At 40.2% G+C, this 21,592-nt stretch overlaps 1 protein-coding gene and 1 pseudogene across 4 annotated transcripts; both read right to left on the reverse strand.

The window, feature by feature from the left end:
• LOC118374796 (juxtaposed with another zinc finger protein 1-like) overlaps positions 1–2,044 on the reverse strand; it is a 40,066-nt pseudogene extending 38,022 nt beyond the window's left edge.
• Positions 2,045–2,300: 256 nt separating this feature from the next.
• On the reverse strand, positions 2,301–16,607 carry sycp1 (synaptonemal complex protein 1). 4 transcript variants are annotated; one of them, XM_052502201.1, is made up of 35 exons: positions 16,496–16,607; positions 15,987–16,116; positions 15,810–15,894; positions 15,517–15,560; positions 12,024–12,188; positions 11,834–11,901; positions 11,677–11,750; positions 11,506–11,564; positions 11,325–11,391; positions 11,126–11,199; positions 10,866–10,974; positions 8,988–9,082; positions 8,609–8,793; positions 8,441–8,508; positions 8,234–8,295; positions 8,008–8,124; positions 7,784–7,888; positions 7,550–7,653; positions 7,336–7,453; positions 7,152–7,222; positions 6,958–7,039; positions 6,324–6,386; positions 6,182–6,244; positions 6,012–6,074; positions 5,812–5,928; positions 5,623–5,733; positions 5,413–5,505; positions 5,232–5,306; positions 5,066–5,143; positions 4,790–4,969; positions 4,583–4,657; positions 4,369–4,437; positions 4,125–4,232; positions 3,832–3,921; positions 2,301–3,658 (listed from the first exon to the last, which is right to left on the reverse strand). In XM_052502201.1, the coding sequence occupies exons 2-35, from the start codon at positions 16,113–16,115 to the stop codon at positions 3,518–3,520; spliced, it is 3,207 nt and encodes a 1,068-aa protein (XP_052358161.1). In that variant the 5' UTR covers position 16,116; positions 16,496–16,607; the 3' UTR covers positions 2,301–3,517. The 4 variants fall into 4 exon arrangements, with proteins under 4 accessions (XP_052358161.1, XP_052358162.1, XP_052358164.1 ...); XM_052502202.1 differs by having other exon boundaries at positions 16,476–16,559; XM_052502204.1 differs by lacking the exon at positions 7,784–7,888.
• Positions 16,608–21,592: the final 4,985 nt, after the last annotated feature.

A 21,592-nucleotide genomic window follows, 5' to 3' on the forward strand; every position in this document is an offset into this window, starting at 1 on the left:
TGCCTTTATCTTGAGCCAGAATCCTGTCAGGCCTGACTGAATGCAGTGGTTGGTTGGAGTCTTTAGGAATGGTTGCCAGCTGATCAGAGACAGGCATCATGTTCACAATGATAGAAGCTTAATCAATATGGGAGGATCTTCTGTTACTGTGACCCTTGATGGATAACATCATGTGTGAGTGAGAAGAGGTGGGGGCTTGGTGTGACCCACATCCAGGTTCATCAATATTCAGTAACTCTGTGCAGCACAAGACTCACGCCCACACGTCTCCCAGGGTGACTAACATTCACCTCCACTGTTCTGTACTCCTCTACTGTCTGCTGCACAGCTGCATACTCTAGCAGTTTGTGTGAGAGCGAGAGAGACTCACACATTCTAAATGCAATTATAATGCATGAGTATAACATTGTAACTAAACTTAAATTGCACTGTGATCTGAGCCCCATGGCCATTGTAATCTCATAGTAACAAGGAAGGCACCGTTAGAAGTGTAAAAACAGTCATTGTCAACAAACTAACTAGTTACCAAGGACCTTGATCTTCAATTAGGTTTATTTAAAGCTACTCAAGTTGTCAACAATGGTTCGTTCTCAGTGGTGTAAAGTACTCAAGTAAAAATACTTTAAAGTGCTACTTAAGTAGATGTTGGGGGTATCTGTACTTTATTATTTATATTTGTGACAACTTCTACTTCCTTACATTCCTAAAGAAAATTACATTTTTACTCCATACATTTTCCCTGACACCTAAAAGTACTTTTTGAATGCTTAGCAGGACAGAAAAATGGACGCACTTATCAAAATAACATATTTGGTCATCCCTACTGCCTTTGATCTGGCGGACTCCCTAAACACACTATTCGTTAGTAAATTACGTCTGAGTTTTGGAGTGTGCCCCTTGCTAGCTGTAAATAAATAAATAAAACAAGAAAATGGTGCCGTCTGGTTTACTTAAGTATAACAAATCAGTATTTTTTTCACCACTGTTCGTTCTATCATTGCGCTGCTAGATGCAGTACCTAGCAAGTGTTTGTAACGTAGCTTGCCTAGGCCTGGTGCTGCAAACAGACAGGGCTGCAAATGCCATGTTAGAGTGAGCAATAGCTCAACACGGTTCCGTGCGTAAACGTTGAATGCATTGACCAACTGGCGCTCCCGAAGTGCGAGATGCTTCCGAATCGTGCAGTTTGTAGCTATATATTGCAATGCGATAGCGTGACAGTAAGTAAACAAAATATAAAGACAAACGTCCCATCAATACCACACCTAACAACAGCGCTGTCAGACGCAGGAAGTAGCTATAGTTAGCTAACTGGTTCGATCTAGCCCTAGCCAGGGCAATTGCAGAAGTGGAATGAGCACAGTGACTGTTTCTGTTTGGTTCGTTCAATGCTTACCGATGTGGTTATCCTCAATGTGCACGATGAGTTCGGCCAACGATTCGAAGTGGAGTCCGCAACCACCGAACCTACAAATGTTAGAGAAGAAGGAGGCAGCGGCGATGCCTGTCATGGTCTAAGCTACCTGTACATTGAATATGTGTGCCAGTGAGGGGAGTCAGCTACAGACACCAGCAGGCAGCGGCGCTAGCAGCTGGAGCATAAGCATGGGGTGGGAGAGTGGAGCGAGGAAGGGCAGAGGGGCTATGTTCACGTGCTCGTCGGAACGAGGAAACTCGAAAATGTCGATTTGCTCATTTGTTGAACGCGGCACGTGAATAACTACAACCAGTTAGCAAGTCGAACATTTCCGAGTTTCGACTAGTACTTGATTGCGGCAATATGGCTAGTGGGGCGGCAGGTCGTCTAGTGTTTAGAGCGTTAGACTAGTAATCAAAAGGTTTCTCGATCGAATCCTCGAGCTGACAAGGTAAAACATCTCCCGTTCTGCCCCTAGGAAAAGTTAACCCATGGTTCTTCGGCCGTCAAAATAAAAAATAAAATGTTCTTAACCGACATACCTAGTTAGATTAAAAAGTACAATAAAAAATAGGGACAGTGACAAGATCATCATTGCCTGTTGAGCACCCCTTAGGTAACTCACTTTATAATCAACGTCACGAATATACTTGACGTATTACGTTGCAATATTGTGAATTGTAGGTCAGAACAGTAGGCTACACATTTCAAAAACACACCATGCCTGTTTGAATTATGTGATAGGGTAGTAAAGAACCTTACTTTTGGTCATAGTTTCCCCTGGGATCCTAATTAGGGAGTCACGTTAAAAGGTTTAAAACGAGTGTATTAGTCGGAGGGAGAATATTACCATCTGAGTAAATACAAATAAATGACTAACAAATTGAAGCATCATTTTATTTGGTAGCAATATAAATAGCAATATGACACCTGCTCATGGAACATCTCATTATAAAATCATGGACATTAATATGGATTTGGTCCCCCTTTTGCTGCTATAACAGCCTTCACTCTTCTGGGAAGTCTTTCCACTAGATGTTGGGACATTGCTGCAGGGATTTACTTCCATTCAGCCACAAGAGCATGTGAGGTCAGACACTGATGTTGGGCGATTAGGCCTGGCTCACAGTTAGCATTCCAATTTATCCCAAAGGTGTTCAATGGGGTTGAGGTCAGGGCTCTGTGCAGGCCAATCATGTTCTTCCACACCGATCTTGACAAATAATTTCTGTATGGACCTCGCTTTGTGCACAGGGGCATTGTCCTGCTGAAAGTGGAAAGGGCCTTCCCCAAACTGTTGCCACAAAGTTGGAAGCACAGACTTGTCTAGAATGTCATTGTATGCTGTAGCATTAAGATTTCCCTTCATTGGAACTAAGGGGCCAAGCCCGAACCATGAAAAACAGCCCCAAACCATTATTCCTCCTCCACCAAACTATGCATTCAGGCAGGTAGCATTCTCCTGGCATCCACAAACCCAGATTTGTCCATCTGACTGCATTGCGTTTGGTGATCTTAGGCTTGTGTGAGGCTGCTCGGCAATGGAAACCAATTCCATTTCCATTTCATTGTGCTGAAGTTGCTTCCAGAGGCAGTTTGAAACTCGGTAGTGAGTGTTGCAAACGAGGACAGGCGATTTTTACACGCTTCAGCACTCGGCGGTAGCCAAATCCACTCATTTGAAGGGGGGCCCACATACATTTGTATATATAGTGTATAGGTTCATAAAAACCGCACAGGCAAAAACAATGTTTCAAACAAATAAATTAAATTTCATGAAAACATGAACTTATTCATGTTGAATAGAGCCCAAGGAGGCAAGTTTGCTCAAAATAACAAGCATTTGACATATTCTTCCATGAATAATGTGAGTAAGTTGCTAAACAGTAACAACAAAACAATATAACATACTTGGTTCATTTCAAATTCGTTTGACTTGCATTTGAAATTCCTATTTCGGTCAACAGCTTTCCCAGCATCAGACAACTATAGACATGAATGAACTTGAGAGCAGTGGTGTAATGAAAATAGCATAGACCGTTTTCAGATTCGTCAGACGCACAGAAAACGGTCTATCTTGAAAAGCACAGCACTTGCTTTTTATGCAAAGATCTTTTCAACTGTTTTTTTCTTCTTCTTTTCAGCACCAGTGACAGATGTCCAACCAGCATCCCGCATCCTTTTCATTGCAGCGAGCTTTAAAGTACTCCCAGGTGATTTCTGAATGGCAGGGCTCTGGATCTGAAACATTACAGACTAATACTGACCTGGACATCACAGCATGAACTACTTTTGTCATTCTTTTATAGACTATACCATACAATATGGTATTTCACAACTTATTTCATAATACAGAGGGTGTACTGCCAAGTAAGTCAAGTATTTGGTGTTAATGTAAGGCTGGCTCATTCTACCTTCCTGAATATGTCCACTTTCTGATTCTGTGCTGCTGGGACACTTGACTGCAGGCGGCTCTTGAATGGATCAGTTGCAACTGCAATGCTCTGCCATTATACGAACCAGAAAGACCCAAGTTAGAAGAAGTGATATGTAAAGCAAAATTATTTCCACAATTAAATGTGCATGTGCGCACCATACAGCTTGCATATAAAGTTATGATAATAAATCCTGTGTTTGAACAAATCCAATGTTTTAAGTCTATCCAAGTTCAAGCAGTGTGTTCATTAGATCTTGAAGCATTATTTACCAATAAATCATTATGTTCTGAGCTGTCAGACTTGGGGTCAAGCTCCAGGGTGCTCATCCCCCAGGGCACAGACTTTCCAGTGGAGGGAGGAGTTCTGATTCTGTAAGACTGTGGAGAAAATCACTCAATCACTCACAAATAAATAGGATGGAGAGAATCCTCTGGGGGAATGGCTCAGTCAATAAATGAAAACACAGTTAATGAATCTTAGATTTTTTTTATGTTTATCAACATACTCCAATACCTTAATCCGTGGTGTTGCACTAACTATATTGGTGGAGCTCCAAGATGGAGTTCTGAGAGCTTCGGTTTCCTTTGACGCATCAAACATACAGTACCATGTCAGTTCATCTAATCAATTCTACGGTGATCATACAACATACAGATAATTTATTATTGAATAGCCTAACTTATCCATTATGAATACAACAAACAAAATAATCAACCAATTCCAATACCTTAATTCGTGGTGTTGCTGCAACTCTAGTCATGGAGCTCCAAGACGGAGTTTTTGGGGCTTCGTTTTCCATTTCCTTTGACACATCAACACTATCAGTTCATCTAAGGTATTATACAGTGATGTTGCACATGGATGTAGTGGAGAAACATTTCAGAAAATGTTTGACCCGAACACAATCATTTTTAAGAAGTTCATGATCACTTACATTAATGTTTGGAGTCAATACAACTATTTTCTCTGAGGTTTGGGATGGGGTTACAGAGGCTTTCAGAGTTTTTGTCTTTCTCTGACTGTCCTTTGCCAAACGGAACATAGGCATCTTGGCGGAGGAGTATACTTTGGGGGTTTCAGAACACCTAACTTCTTTGGACTTTGGCTCAGGCAGCTAATTTGTAAATATAAAAAATGTAAAATAACAATTTTTGTCAGACATTTTGAAACAACGCAAACTGTTGTAATGCTCTGATATCTGAATATCTACCTGTTCATCCTGTGTCTCCAGTTGCCTGCTCATTTTCTTTTCTTTTTTCAGGGCTGTAATCTCTTGTAGTAAGCTTTCCTACAACACAACATTACATCATGACTGAGTAAAGAGACAACATTTGTCACTTGACACAGCTTTGTCAGCATGGGACATGACCACTTACCCTCTCGTTCATTTCTTTCTTTAGTTGTTCCTTCAAACGGTCATTCTCAATGTTCTGCTGTGACAGCACCAATTCCTGAGGAAAAATCAGAAAAATATCCAAGAAGTAGAGGTATAACACTACTGAAATGCTCCCAGTTAATCCAATCTCATGTGTATTCCTCTACTATATTGTAGCATACCAGTGATGTTCTATTAGCAGTTGCCTCCATGTCTTTCCTCTTCTTCTCATCAAGCTCTGCATCTTTCTCGTCAACCATTTTGTCATACTGGTTCTGATACCAACAGAGAACTAAATGTTAACAAACACACATGGATAACATTTCAAACAACATGTAAGATGGCAGCGGTGTTGGTGTAATCTGTGGATATTGACCTAAAGATAACTTTACCTTGTGCTTTTCCATCAAGGCAACCATGTCTGCTATCTTGTTCTGACATTTGATTTCAGTATCTTCCTTACTCTTGACGGCATCTGTTGCTGTAAGATGTAGCTTTTTCACCTGCAGGGATCAATATGTGCAGCAAGTATGTTGCCACATCTACCAGAATGTACCATATTATTAACTTCCAATAAGCACCTTTTTCTGAAGCTCTGCCTCAGATGTTGCTTTGGTTTCAAGGTCATCAAGCAGATTTTTACATTCCTCTTCATTTGATCGTTGAACATTTTCGGACTCCTCTTTCAATTTGTTTATCTGTGATGGATGAAAAACCAAGTTGCATCACAACTGAACTACAATTTTGCACTTGTAAATGACCATTTAAAGCCATGCGGTACCTCATTTTCAAGTTCACTGGATTTTGCTGTCTCAATTGCAATTTGTTTCTTCAACGTTTTGTTCTGAGAACAAACAAGTAAATGAAAAACAGGTTGTAGAAAGCGGAACAGTTTATATTATTGTATAATTCATTTGACATTTTATAATCTATTTTTTAGTCAACACAAACCTCTTTTTGGTATTCGTCCTGGATTTTAGTTTTACTCTCTAATTTTATCTTCAGGTTGGACAGCTAGAGAGAAAAAGCAAAGTGTTTGATAAGATAATTAAAGACAAAATAATCCAAGTGTAGACATGACTTTGATAATCACCTTTGACTCCACTGCTTTCATTTGTTTATCTTTCTTTGAGAGCTCAGCCTGCAGATCTCCACACTACAGACATGAAGTCAAACAGAAAATAGTGAACTTTATTTACTATCACTCATCAGTGTGAATATAGTATAAAACAGACGTGCATTTAGATTTGGACATTTACTCGGCCATATAATATTTTTGAAAAACAGTGTTAAACTGACATCATGTTGAAAGTTCCTATACAGACATTTTATCTCAATATCAAATATTTTCTGGGTAACAATTAAGCACCTTACTGTGATTGTTTTAAAATAAAATGGTTAAAAAAATAAACAAAAATAACTTCTTAGCAAATAGCAATTTCTCAAGCAAGAATTTTGCTAGGACTATCTGGGAGTGGTTTGAGTAGGGAGGGGGAAACTGAAAACTAGCTGTTATTGGCAGAGAGGTTTGGAACACTCTTTCTTATTGGTCTAGTAACTAATTTACCACATGGTGATGACATCAGGCAGGCCAAAACTCCATTCCAACAAAACATGCAGAAATTTCAGGCGGTCATTTCAAACTGCTTTTACACTAAAGGGGCATTATCATAATTTTCACAATTTCACAATATTATTCCAACCTCATAGACAGTTTATTTGCTTACACTTTCTTCAAGTTTATTCTGCAGATTCTCAGTGTCTTGGCCTTGCTCTTCAACTTTGGCATTTAAGGATTTCAATTCCTCTCTACAGGAAAAAGGTGAATGATTTTGAAGAAAAAAAAACTAATGTTGCTGCATGCAGCATTGTATAATGACTATAATTACTAAAGATTTATAAACAATTAACTCTAACTGACCGTAATTGGTGGTTTTCTTCCTGGAGTCTTTCAATTTCCTTCTTCATCTTCATCTCTTTTGCCTCACTCTCCTGAATGACAAGAATATTCCCATTACAACACAAGACCATGAATTATCAGCAAACTGCTCAATTATTCTTTATTATTCTATACAGACAGCATCACATGTTCAATTCATACAGACCTTAAGTTGTGCTACCAGAATGTTTGCCTCTGAGGATTCATTCTGAATCTGCTCCAGAATAGTCTTCTTCTCAAGCTGCAGCTGATTGAAACTTGCTAATAGCTCCTTATACTTCACCCTGGAGAATAATTCACATTCAGCATTTACAGAGACATGGAGGAAAACTATCCCTCAGGTTATTGAATACTTTATACTTGAACATCCAAGGACTCACTCATGCTGTACAATGTCTGTCTTTAGATTCTCTTTTTCCTTGATGGATTTTTCATCTCTTCTCATTGCAGCAGATAACTGCCCCTCAATCTCTTTTATTTTCCTCTGTGGGATACAACATTAACAATTTCTTTCCTGGACTCATCTATGTACATACAGGTGTCAAACAAAAAATGTAAACACAAATATGCATTGCCAATATTGTGCAAGGATAATATAATTAATAGAATGAAACCTCAGTCATATTGGCTTTTTCTTTCAAGTCGTTTTGCATCGTTTCAGCATTTCCAAGAGCCTTTTCCAGTAAAATGTTTTCAACAGACATGATTTCCACTTTATTCTAGAAGGGTACAACATATTCCAATCTTAAAAGATAATAAGATTTATGCAAACAATATCCTTCTGAATAAGTAGCGCTATAAATGTATCTCCACAACAATCATCTGAACATCATCTCACCTTAACTTGGTGAATTTCAGCATGTTTCCCCTCAAGCTCTGTGGTGAGTTCTGATGTTCTGGTCTCCACAACTTTAATTGCTTCCTCTAGTGACTGTATGGATTTATTTTTGACATCCTAAAAGGTAAGAGTAAAATAATTGCTCTTTCATTAACCTCACCATGGACTAGACATGACAGTTATGAGGGAAGTGCCAATTTGAGTTCACAAAACATATAATCTTTACCAATTCATCTTCAAGGATTTGTAGCTGGCTGTCTTTCTTTTCTTTCTGTTCTTTGATCTCTCCTAGAAAACAACTTATATTTCATCTCTGGTTGCATACAAGCTAAAAACAAAAATAATAATGCAATTGTAACACGAAAGGGTGTGTGATACACCTTTTTTTTTTAGCACAGTCACAAGTACGAGGCAAAGCCGAGCAATACTTTACCTAATTCAAGGTTTTTCCTGTCAAGTTCCTCTGTGACTGCCGTAAGCTTCAGTTCAAGTTCTTTTGCCCTGAGAAACAAGTTAACATTCAAAGTAATATAAGAATCTTGATTACCATTTTGGGGTTCACCAAACAGGGGACAAAATAGTAACTTTATTCATTTCCCACCTCTGTATCTCAACTGTTAATGATGTCTGAAATTCCTGGGCTGTGGCCTGAATCTGTACAAGCTTGTCTGCTTGTTGATCTTTTATTTTGTTGAGCTCTTCCAAGCTTGAGTCTTTCTTGGCAATAACCTTTGCATTCTCCTCTTTGTTGCTCTCTAATGCTGTAGCAATAGCTTTTCTACTTTCCTATAGAGATTTACAGTAACAATGCACATTTTCCATTGTCCCATTATGTACTGTCCACAGCCACATGAAGATATATAACTTAGAATGTAAAATGACAAACATATGCCTCCTTGGATTATACATGATGAACTGCATAACTTGCGTTTTAAATATACTTTTTAATAACATATTGGAGTACAAAACAACATACTAACCTCACATTCTTCATTGAGCTGTTCTGCACTTTGCAGACTTTCTAACAGAGATTCTTGTTCTTGTTTGGAACGTTGAAGGGCTTCCTGGTGTTGTTCTGTCAAAGGAAATAAGATGTTAATGTTCTTGTCGTAAAATATGATATTATACAGGAGTAAGGAAGTTTCACTTCCAGTAAAATGCATGAAATGGATTAAAAGTTCACCAAGACCTATTTCAATGGAATTCATTTTACTGAGCGTAATGTAATTGTGCACAAGAACTAAACACCACATCCGTAATTTTAGTCCTGAATCTGCCATGGCAGGAGAGTAACAATTCAAGCCAGAATAACCAAGGTCCTCTGATATTACGACTCTCGTTCTTATCGACATCACTGTGTTTTCCGTGACATTAGTTTGATAAGTATTGCTTGCAGTTTAAGCAAGAAAACATAGAACTGATTTGATCAATTGAAGCTTAAAACAAAGTGCTGCACATACACTACATTACCAAAAGTATGTGGACACCTGCACGTCAAACACCACATTCCAAAATCATGGGCATTAATATGTAGCTGATCCCACCCTTTGCTGCTATAAAAGCCTCCACTTTTCTGGGAAGACTTTCTACTAGTGGTTGGAACATTGCTGCAGGGGCTTGCATTCAGCCACAAGAGTAAGTGAGGTTGGGCACGGATGTTGGGTAATTAGGCCTCGCATTTGGCGTTCCAATGCATCCCAAAGTTGCTCGATGGGGTTGAAGTCAAGGCTGTGTGAAGGCCAGTCAAGTTCTTCCACACCGATCTCAACAAACCATTTCTGTATGGACCTCGCTTTGTGAACGGGGGAGGGGTAAAGGTGCCCACATACTTTTGTATACAGTGTATATTTCATATGACTGCCTTTATCAACTTTCAAAGTGAATACTTTTGTTTATAACTTTTGTGCCAGTGAACTGAAGTTGAACATTGTCAAATGCATCAGTTTAATTAAGCCTAAATACGCAATAAAAAAGTATTGCAGTTATAGGCTTATTAAAAGGGGCAATCTGCATTTGCTACATCCATTTTGAGATTTGTGAATTATTGATATGTAGCCATTGATTCTTGAAGAATATAAAAATGCCTCATGAGCTTAGTTCAACTGTCATACCCGATCAAAAACAAAAATATAAGCTTGTTTTACTGTTTGTAAATAATGTAAATGTAAACAAACACTACATAGCCTAAAAACATGATTACAACTATAATGTTGATATCATGGATGCCCAGACTAAGCATCCATTGTTCTGTCTATGAATTTGAGAGTGGTTACACTTCTTCAACCCCATCCCTAAGCTTATTTTTACCAAAACAGGGGCGGGAGAAGGCATTGTTAGTGTTTCAACTGCTGATTGTCTCTTTAAAGAAACCCTGGCTGTTGATGTAGTAGGCAGTAGATCAATAGAGCACAGAGCATCCCCGATCCACTGAGGTTAACTTTGTTGGACATGGCAAGTTCACTTTCTCATCCATAAACGCATCTCAAGTGCAAATAGGTCTACTGTTCAGCAGCTCATATCAGCAGGAAGCGGGGCATTTTTATTAGGAGGAACTTTTACCGTGGATCTCTAAAATAATGATTTTGATCACACTTCCTCAATGTAAATGTTGGCAGCCAAGCACAAGTTATCAATGTAGCCTACTATCTTGACATGACCTTTAAATATTTTCACACCTTGAATGAAGAAAATAAATGAATTATAGGAGGCTGTTTGGAAAAACATCCTACGCAAATCATCCTCTGGAATAATGCACATGCTGGGGTAATTACATAATCAACGTCTCTAGTAATACTAGTCCTGTCCAAATAGGGCTTAAGACCTAGGCCTAATCAATGAACAAAAAGTGTCCATCTTACGTGCTGCCTGTTGTAACCGTTTGCAACTCTCTCGGGTTTCATGGAGGTTGAGCAGGATTGCCTGAAGTTCTTTTTCTTTGTCCTTCATTTTCATCTGAAGTATCACAACCTGTAAGAGACATTTCCAGTTTCCATAGTCTACATACACAACGCCAAATACTGTTCATATTGTTTGTGACAACAATAGGTTACCGAAAATGTGTTTTAAAAACCACTCAGAGAGGGTGTCCATTACTCTACTCATGTTCAGTCAGACCAACCTCTTCTTCTTTCATACTGAATTCTTTCTCAAACTTCTCCTTTAAAACGGCAAATTCTTCCAAATCCTCTTTAACTGTAAAATATTCACATCATTGGAGTTATTGTTCTCTTTTTATATACTGTGTAAAGTGCCGAGTGTTATGTTCACAACAACACAATACAAGTGCATTGATGATGATATATTTCAAGTATATACACCTTTCAGCATTTCAAGGCGGTCAGTTTCTGCTTGAATACGTAGGCTTTCAAAGGCAGCATTCATCCTCTATAACAATTAATAAAAATGTTTTAACAAATATTATTCTTCACTAGCATCATATAACTGACGCCATACATGTATGTTATTTTAATCAAAAGAACAGAAAATTCTAATATTCACCTGAATAGTTTCACTGTTTTCCATGAACAAGTGATGGGTTTCCTCTCTTTCAGATTCAACTAAGAGAACATAGGTTGGTTTGAGGACAATGTAGACCACACAATGTCATCATTTCGCATTCAGCCAACTAGCATGTACACTTAGGCTGAGTAGTCGGCATGTTTTACTCACATAGATGGATTTTCTCAGCTGATCTTTCAAACGTATCCTTTAGTATATTACATAGGTTCCGTGTTGCATTGTTTCTGTTGGAAAAATAAACATTACAGAAAAAAATGATGATGATAAAATCTATAGTGGCAGTATCATGTTATAATCAAATACATACTTGTTCTGCAGATCATCATTCTCACTGATCTGATCCTCTAGTTTTATGCTGAGGCTTTCATTTCCGAACTAAAACATAAAGGAAAGGAAAAATAGGATATATAATAATAATACTTTTTTTTAAAGGACTTTAGCATTTTTACTCTGTCTTTTCAATATAGGCCTATACCTGTACATTTACTGGTACATACCTGCAATTCCTGAATGGCTTTACGTTGTGTTTCAATTGTTCTTTTGTTTTCTTGCAGCTTCCTGTCTTTTTGCACAGCCTCTGAGTCCACTTTGACTTTCCAATACTTTACTTTCTGAACTTCTTCAAACAGTTTTGAATACAGCTGACTGGGTTTGCAATTGGTCTAAGAAGATTTAGAAAACACATGTCAGAACTCTACAGCATAATCTATGCATAATCACATCAGCGGAGGTTGGTGGGATGAGCTATAGGAGGACAGGCTCATTGTAATGGCTGGAATGGAATCAATGGAACGGCGTCAAACATGTGGTTTCCATATGTTTGATACATTCCATTTATTCCATTCCAGTCTTTACAATGAGCCCGTCCTCCTATAGCTATTTCCTCCAGTCTCCTCTGAATCACAGCCTATTATGTAAAACTAATGCTCCTGAGAATTGAGATAAAGGCTAAATTGAGATAAAGGCTAATTTGCTCACATGCGACCAATCTCGGTTAACCCAGAACTAAAGTCTTGCGTAATTGATCAGATGCTCGATTAAGTTCTGGTTAAAGACGTGTTAAGAGAAGAGAGAACGAGGAGCTCTACCCTCTCTCTTTGCAAGTTACGGGTAAGTCTATGGGCCAAATGTCCCCTCCCCTTCCGAAATTCGACACACCACACCAAATCTTGATTTTTCCAAATAACCGGTGACAAAAAACTCAAGGACCGGAAATAATGCTGCTCAGTCAATTTTAATGTTTACATCAACAAACAACCTTAAATTCATGAAATGTTCATATATCTTATCAATGTATCTTTCCCAAAAACGTTTATATGTTGTCCCATACAATAATTTGTACTCTTCATTTTTTGTTCCTCCCAAAATTATTATTATTATTTTAATTGGGGGGACCCTACTCCAATTCCCCCATGACTCTGACTTCGAATACCTCTGATCTAGGCTTCCAGTGCATTCAGATAGTATTCAGAGCCCTTGGCTTTTCCCACATTTTGTTACATTACAGCCTTATTCTAAAATGTATTTTTATTCTTATTCCCTCATCTATCTACACACGATACCCCATAATGACAAAGCAAAAACAGGTTTGTAGAAATGTTTGCAAATTTATAAAAATAAAAATCTGTACACAAGTATTCAGACCCTTTACTTTGTTGAAGCATCTTTGGCAATGATTACTGCTTAGAGTCTTTGTGGGTATGACTCTACAAGCTTGGCACACCTGTATTTGGGGAGTTTCTCCAATTCTCCTCTGCAGATAATCTCAAGATCGGTCAGGTTGGATGGGGAGCGTCGCTGCACAGGTATTTTCAGGTCTCTCCAGAAATGTTTGAATGGGTTCAAGTCTGCGCTCTGGCTGGGCCACTCAAGGACATTCAGAGACTTGTCCCAAAGCCACTCCTGAGTTGTCTTGGCCGTGTGTTTAGGGTTATTGTCCTGTTGGAAGGTGAACCTTCGCCCCAGTCTGAGGTCCTGAGCGCTCTGGAGCAGGTTTTCATCATGGATCTCTCTGTACATCTTTCCCTTGATCCTGACTAGTCTCCCAGTCCCTGCCCCTGAAAAACATCCCCACAGCATGATGCTGCAACCACCATGCTTCACCGTAGGGATGGTGCCAGGTTCCCTCCAGACATGATGCTTGGCATTCAGGTCAAAAAGTTAAATCTTGGCTTCATCAGACCAGATAATCTTGTTTCTCAAGGTCTGAAAGTTCTTCAGGCGCATTTTGGAAAACTCCCAAGTGGGCCGTCATGTGCCTTTTACTGAGGAGTGGCTTCCGTCTGGCCACTCTACCATAAAGGCCTGATCGTTGGAGTGCTGCAGATATGGTTGTCCTTCTGGAAGGTTCTCCTATCAACACAGAGGAACTCTAGAGCTCTGTTATAGTGACCATCGGGTTCTTGGTCACCTCCCTGATCAATGCCCTTCTCCCCCGATTGCTCAGTTTGGTCGGGCACCCAGCTCTGGGAAGAGTCTTGGGTGTTCCAAATGTCTTCCATTTAAGAATGATGGAGGCAACTGTGTTCTTGGGGACCTTCAATGCTGCAGAAATGTTTTGGTCCCTTCCCCAGATCTGTGCCTCGACACAATCCTGTCTCGGAGCTCTATGGACAATTCCTTTGACCTCATGGTATGGTTTTTGTTCTGACATGCACTGTCAACTGTGGGACCTTATATAGACAGGTGTGTGCCTTTTCAAATCATGTCCAATCAATTGAATTTACCACATGTGGAGTCCTATCAAGTTGTAGAAACATCTCAAGGATGATCAATGTAAACAGGATGCACCTGATCTCAATTTCGAGTCTCATAGCAAAGGGTCTGAATACTTATGTAAATATGGCATTTAAGTTTTTAATTCTTAATAAATTTGCAAAAAAATCTAAAAACCTGTTTTCGCTTTGTCATTATGCGATATCGTGTGGAGATTGACGAGGAAAACGTTATTTAAAACATTTTAGAAAAGGCTGTAACGTCGTTCTGCCCCTGAACAGGCAGTTAACCCACTGTTCCTAGGCCGTCATTGAAAATAAGAATTTGTTCTTAACTGACTTGCCTAGTAAAATAAAGGTTACATTTTTTTTTTTTTTTTTTTTTACTCCCAAGATTAGGCTGGTGTAACGATGTGATGTGAAATGGTTAGCGGGGTGTGCGCTAATAGCGTTACAAACGTCACTCGCTCTGAGACTTGAAGTAGTTGTTCCCCTTGCTCTGCATGGGTAACGCTGCTTCGAGGGTGGCTGTTGTCGTTGTGTTCCTGGTTTGAGCCCAGGTAGGAGCGGAAGCTATTCTGTTACACTGGCAATTCTAAAGTGCCTATAAGAACATCCAAAGGTATATGAAATACAAATGGTATAGAGAAATAGTCCTATAATTCCTATAATAACTACAACCTAAAACTTCTTACCTGGGAATATTGAAGACTCATGTTAAAAGGAACAACCAGCTTTCATATGTTCTCATGTTCTGAGCAAGGAACTTAAACGTTAACTTTCTTACATGGCACATATTGCACTTTTACTTTCTTCTCCAACACTTTGAGGCTAAATTGATTATATTAAGTTTTAAAAAGTGTTCCTTCAGTATTGTTGTAATTGTCATTATTACAAATATATTTAAAAAATCAGCCTATTAATCGGTATCAGCTTTTTTTGTCCTCCAATAATCGGAACCGCCGTTGAAAAATCATAATCGGTCAATCTCTAATATTGTGGCGTGCTAAAGTTGATGTGACCATTGCGGCTTTTCAGAAATAAATGTTTGGAACATCCCAAGTGGTTTTCTAAAGACCCACTCTTGTTGATACTCATTGGTGTAATATAAACAGGTGAATGTATAGGGAAACTTTAGGAATCAAGGGGCTTGGCAAAGCAAACATCCCCCTCTGCTCTCTATAGCAGTTTTATTCCCCCACGTCCCACCAGCTCCAAGTCACATCACATTTACTGTTATATTCATCTGTGTTCACACCAAACTATGTTTACTTACTTCTTCATTTTCCATTGGTGGCACAACTTTCATCTTGAATACATCTTTTGGGGGAGAGAAAATCTATGAGAAAATAATTCTAACTCGAGATGCATGTGCAACTCATGATTCAGAATATATACATTTTGCACAAAACTCTAGGACCCGGTTTAGCCTATCCCTATTTCCTTGACTAAAAAACACCTTCAATGGAGTTTGACAAACCAGCCCTAAATGTAAAAAAAAAAAGTGATTTCTGAAATTAAAGTTCCATATGAATTTGTACAAGTATAATGCATATGGTAATAAAATACCTGATCTGGTGGGCTTTGTTGGCACAACCATATTCATGGAGGGAAAAGGTATGTTTGATTCTTTGTCCAAACATTTATTATAACCCTAAGAATTGAAGTAGCACATCAGTGTAAAGTCATTCATATTGACAAAATACCAAACAATTGTATTTCAAACAAAACATAAAGCTGAGGTACCTGCTGCAAAGTTTGCATGAAACATCCCCCATCCTCCACTATTTCCTGTGGTTTGACGGTAGAAACCTGCCCTGGGATTGGGTTGACTCTAGGAGGCACCAACAGCTTGAAATTGAATCCTCTCTCCATCCTGAAAACGAAATGGTAACGTTAATGTTAGCTAGCTATAGTAGCTAATTGACAACAATACGCTATTGACATTTAGTAAAGTAGCAAGCAGGGGGCTTTGGCAATTTTTTATTCATAAAACCTTAGTTAGCAAACTGAAATTTCGTCAAAACAGAAAACATCTAGCTAATTTTAGCTCGCTAACGTTACTGTCGCTAATGTCAGCTATGCTGGCTGACGTTAGCTAACGTTAACTAGCTAACGTTACTAGAAAAATAAATGTTGCGGTCGGAGACTGGCCACATTTACAAGAAAACTAAATATATTTCCCTAATATATTACGCGAATTAATATCTAGCTAATTGTGAATTATTTGCTTACGTTAGCTAATAGCACGGTACCTGGAGGTGAAAAAGACAGCCAACGGTTTTTGAGTTGAAATTCAACGGCTGAGTTCAGCTGGAGGCACGCGCAGATCTCATTTAAAGGGGCGCGTGGAAGGCGATGATTTCGTCACTTTCCAAACCTAAAACACTAACGACGTCTAAACTTTATTCCATCCTAAACGACATTTTTAAATATCTAAAATATCTATATTTTTTGTGAGCGTGTGAGGAATGTAGCTATCAAATGGATACATTTGAAGAAATAGAAAGTTGCATTATACCAGTAATTTATATGTAGTTTATGGAAACATTGTAGACGAAGTTAGCCAATTAATTCAAGCAGTTATTTTATACTTTGGCCACAGTAAATAACTGATCCAAAATAAATGACAGTATGTGTTCAGTTGTTTTATTTGTTTGTCATTGCATTTTCTTCATCTTGAATATACAAACATTAAGAACATCAGCTCTTTCCATCACAGACGGACCAGGTGTGATGTTATTTGTTAAATCCACTTCAATCAGTGTAGAGGAAGGGGAGGAGACTGATTTTTATGCCTTGAGACAATTCAGAGGTTGAATGGGCAAGACACAAACATGTAAGTGCCTTCCTTTGAACGGGGTATGGGGTGGTAGGTGTCAGGTGCACCGGTTTGTGGCAAGAACTGCAACGCTGCTGGGTTTTTCACAGTCAACAGTTTCCTGTGTGAATCAAGAATATTCCACCACCCAAAGGACATCCAGCCAACTTGATACAGCTGTTTGAAGCGTTGGAGTCAACATGGGCCAGCATCCCTGTGGAACACTTTGGACACCTTGTAGAGTCCATACCCCGACAAATTAAGGATGTTCTGATATGTTTGGTATACTCAGTGTGTCTTTGAGTACATCATAATATCTCTCCTGGCTAATGAACACAATATCCCATTTCTGTTTTCTTTTTTTGTGTCAAGACCACATTATGGCCATCATCAATGTATGAAACACATGATTAAAAGTATCTTTATGTGCTTATTTGCTGACGTCAAAGTGCCTCCCTCCAACTCCCTTCAACATGTGAAAATGATGATGATGACCAAAGATTGTCTGTTCCATAGAATTTGGAATTAGAACAATTTACTAGGATCTCGAGGTAAAACTGTCCAGTAGACAAATGTGTAGTGGCTGTGTGTGATCGTTGCTATGAGAACCATTTTGATGAGTGCCAATGCTTTTTTGAAGAAATGTTTGAAGCCTGGTAAATTTGACACTAATGCATCTGTTTGCTTTGATTATCACTGTTTGTTTATTCAAACAAAAATACTATTTATTGCTTAGAAAGTTATGCCACTGCAGTAATGTATTTTTGTTTGCAGTTTGTGTTTGGACCCCCATGTTTGGACCCCCATGTTTGGACCCCCGCCATGTTTGGACCCCCATGGGTCCAAGCAGTATTGAACCTGGCCTCTATTGAGGTTAGTCTTTCAGTTATGAATTCATATTTCTAAAATATTGTTGTTTATGTTTACATGTAGTGGCTAACTTTCTCTTTCTTTCATGCTATAGTTTTGTTTTTCACTGTGTGTATAAGTGTGTGTTTGACAGACATCGAAGAGAGATTCAAAAATGTTTAATTCACTTATTTCTTGTACAGTTCTTGGTAATGACCACAGGGTGGGAGTGTGTGACAGAAAACTAAAATAACTAGTAAAAGATACATTGGGTCCTTACCTAGCGAAAGCTTCATACAGGACTGACTAAATCCATGAAGGATTATTATGAAACTGGCATCCTCTACATAAGGCCTGATCAGCAGTTATTGTTTTCATATTTATTGTTTTCAGAAAGAAAATACATTGTTGTCAACAGAAAGTGATACAGACACAGTTCATAACTTTGACCATGAGTGCACACAGCGATCCACAGGGAAAAATCCTCAGATTGCAGGCCTGAGGCCCTGTCACATCTGATGGGCTCTCTCTCACGTCAGTTCAAACATGAAAAATAAACAAACCATGCTGTACCTTCCCCTCCTCCACCCTTCCATCCAGAACCGTACGTAGGAGGTGAGGAAGGACTGTGGTCTGTCATAGAAAACTATCACCAAACAGGCAGGAGATCGGCAGCAGTAGTGCTCTCTAATGGAAGCCTTATGTTCCACATAGGAAAGAAAAGGGTTAATTAAGTAAGTAAAACTCTTCCATCCATTCCTACCTAAGCTACAGTACCTCTCCTTCTCTCCTTACTTTTTCCTTTCCCATTCTTTGGCACGTGACTTGGCCCTGGTTGTGTGCCCGGTGGTGGTGTAATGGACTGGGTCCTCCTCACCGGCCCAGCCCAGGCAGCATCAGAACCGGCAGCATCGCGCTTGCTGCTGGTAAACCTGTTTTTTCCAGGGTTGCAATGACACCCTATTCCCTATATAGTGCGCTACTTTTAACCAGGCCCCTTCCCTATATAGTGCACTACTTTTGACCAGAACCCCATATAGGGAATAGGGTGTCATTTGGGACACAATCCAGGGCTGCTGAGTAGTGTGGGATCTTTACAGTGAAAGCATCATGGCATAATGACATCACAGTTATCTCCCTGTACTGTTTGAGAGAGAGAGAGTCAAAGGCCTTCATATGAAATGCTGCCACTGTTGCCTCTCCAGTCTCCATGGCTATTTATCCATGGTCGTTCTTGATGAGTAAAGCTGCTACTAATCAGACATCATTCACTACTGCGCAATTCATTACAGCTCATAAAAGCGGATGAGGTCATAGCAGTTATGTGTGATTTTCTGCATCAGAGATTTAGTGAAGACATTGAACCTCTGGCAAACCAACCTACACACTAGTTCTATACTATGTGGTATTGTGGGGTAGACAGACTACTGTCAGTATTTGATTGGGAATCAGAACTTCCACAGATATCCGTATGGATGTATCTACTGAATCCCACTCCCATGGTTCTGGTCCATAACTGCTCTATGACTGTTGAAATCATGTTTATTTTATTTTGTGTTCAATCTTTATTTATTCAGGAAGTCCCATTGAGGTGAGAAGACTTATTTTACAAGGCTGACCTGGCCTGTTCATGCAAAACCATATATCTTGGCTAGACAGAGAAGCTTCTGATGTCACAAAGCCCCTCAAAATAAGCATTAGGAGGAAAGTATCAAACACACAGATTTAACAGAGCAGAAGGCCTCCTGGGAACCCAGTATTTGTTTAAATTCCAAATCCATACGTTGTGTTTATTTATCAAGTGTAATCTGGCGTAGTTATCAGTGCTGGAAGGGCAGCTCAGAGTTTACACACCAAGTTCAAATATTGCATTTTCAACGCAGCGAGCAATTGCAATATGTCCTCACATGAAATTGAATCTCTTGAAAAAGCAAGCGAAAACAAACAGTTGGTTACTTGTTAATGACATCATTATGTGCGTACCTGGATATCATTATTCTACACATTAAGGTTGTATGGTTCTGTACAAGCCTCAACTTTTCATCAACAAACAAAACATTGCTGTTATATCCATAAATCTTCAATTCTTCCTAATACTGTATATTATAAACATGACATTCTCATATCATAACCTTCTATTGTCGGGACATAAAAACTCATGAATTCCCTCGCTTTGAACCTTTGCAGCGCACCGAGACATTAGTCAACATCAACGTAGCTACAGATGATGCATTAAATATAATACGTAGGCCTATGTAGTATTACAGTAACAGGTAAATGCCTGGCTCTGCCTAAGACAGGCATTGTCTCCGTCCCAAATGGCCCCCTTTTCTCTATGTCGTGTGCTACATTTGACCTGGGCTCTGGTCAAAATGATTGCACTTCAAAGAGAATATGGTGCCATTGGGACGTAGCCTTTGCCATATTGAGGGACTGTACAGAGGAAAGGCTATGTAGTGCATTACAGTATTACATAAAGCCTAACGCCAATGTTTCCAGGCCTGCAGGCACAAACCAGCCATCATTTCCCAAGGTATGGTAAGAGGTAAACACCCTGACACTGTAACATTCCATCAACAAGATCAAACAGAGAAGCCATCCACAGCCCTGCCCAGGTATTAAACAGTACAGTACACCACTGTCTTCATAGGGGCGTGCACTAAGAAACCTTTCCAAGGTGATCCCATTCAAAAGCACTGTGGAAAGCAAAGCACACATTCAGGAGGAGGAGGAGGACAAAGGATAAAACCACGTCCTGTACAATATAGATCAAATCTCCTTTAGTGGAGGTCAACGACCCCTCACTGTATGCCTCTTTTACGGTTAATAGTCCCGTTCTCCGGGGATATGATGTTTGGATTGTTCTGGAAATATATAGGCAATAAAGGACAAAGGGGTGTCATAAACGTTGATTAAAGCTCTTCTTAAAGGAGCCAGGCGGGAGAGGTTCCTGAGTTATGGAGGCCTTTCAGTCGCCGTTACTGTTTCTGTGACAGAGACCTCTTAATGCTGCTGCCTGTGTCTGGCTGGGCCGTTCTGGACGACACGGTGCAGTGGTAAACATCTCTCTCTCTTTGAGGAGAGGAGACAGTCATTAATCCCCAGGCTGGGACAGAGGAGAGGAGGAGAGGAGACAGTCATTAATCCCCAGGCTGGGACAGAGGAGAGGAGGAGAGGGGAGGAGGGAAGACATCACACCCAGCCAGCCCAGTCTCCCAGCTCCCCAGCCCAGCCCAGTCTCCCAGCTCCCCAGCCCAGTCTCCCAGCTCCCCAGCCCAGTCTCCCAGCTCCCCAGCCCAGCCTCCCAGCTCCCCAGCCCAGTCTCCCAGCTCCCCAGCCCAGCCTCCCAGCTCCCCAGCCCAGTCTCCCAGCTCCCCAGCCCAGCCTCCCAGCCCAGTCTCCCAGCTCCCCAGCCCCCCAGCTCCCCAGCCAGCCTCCCAGCCAAGTCTCCCAGCTCCCCAGCCCAGTCTCCCAGCTCCCCAGCTCCCCAGCTAGCCTCCCAGCCAAGTCTCCCAGCCTCCCAGCCCAGTCTCCCAGCTCCCCAGCCCCCCATCTCCCCAGCCCAGCCCCCCATCTCCCCAGCCCAGCCTCCCAGCTCCCCAGCCCAGCCTCCCAGCCCCCAGGACAGCCCCCAGGCTCCCAGCCCACAGCTTCCCAGCCCAGCCCCCCAGCCTCCAAGCCC

This window comes from Oncorhynchus keta, unplaced genomic scaffold (assembly GCF_023373465.1).
Source record: "Oncorhynchus keta strain PuntledgeMale-10-30-2019 unplaced genomic scaffold, Oket_V2 Un_contig_15275_pilon_pilon, whole genome shotgun sequence".
Classification (NCBI taxonomy): Eukaryota; Metazoa; Chordata; class Actinopteri; order Salmoniformes; family Salmonidae; genus Oncorhynchus; species Oncorhynchus keta.

Bases quoted from the DNA above. Each gene is read 5' to 3' on its own strand.
- sycp1 (XM_052502201.1), bottom strand. From the start codon at position 16,115: ATGGAGAGAGGATTCAATTTCAAGCTGTTGGTGCCTCCTAGAGTCAAC. The intron at 8,296-8,440 runs GTAAAGTATTGC...GTTGTTTTCTAG, and splicing joins CAGGAAAAACCTTGAATTAG to GAGAGATCAAAGAACAGAAA. The intron at 5,307-5,412 runs GTATGCTACAAT...ATTTTTCCTCAG, and splicing joins CTGCTAATAGAACATCACTG to GAATTGGTGCTGTCACAGCA.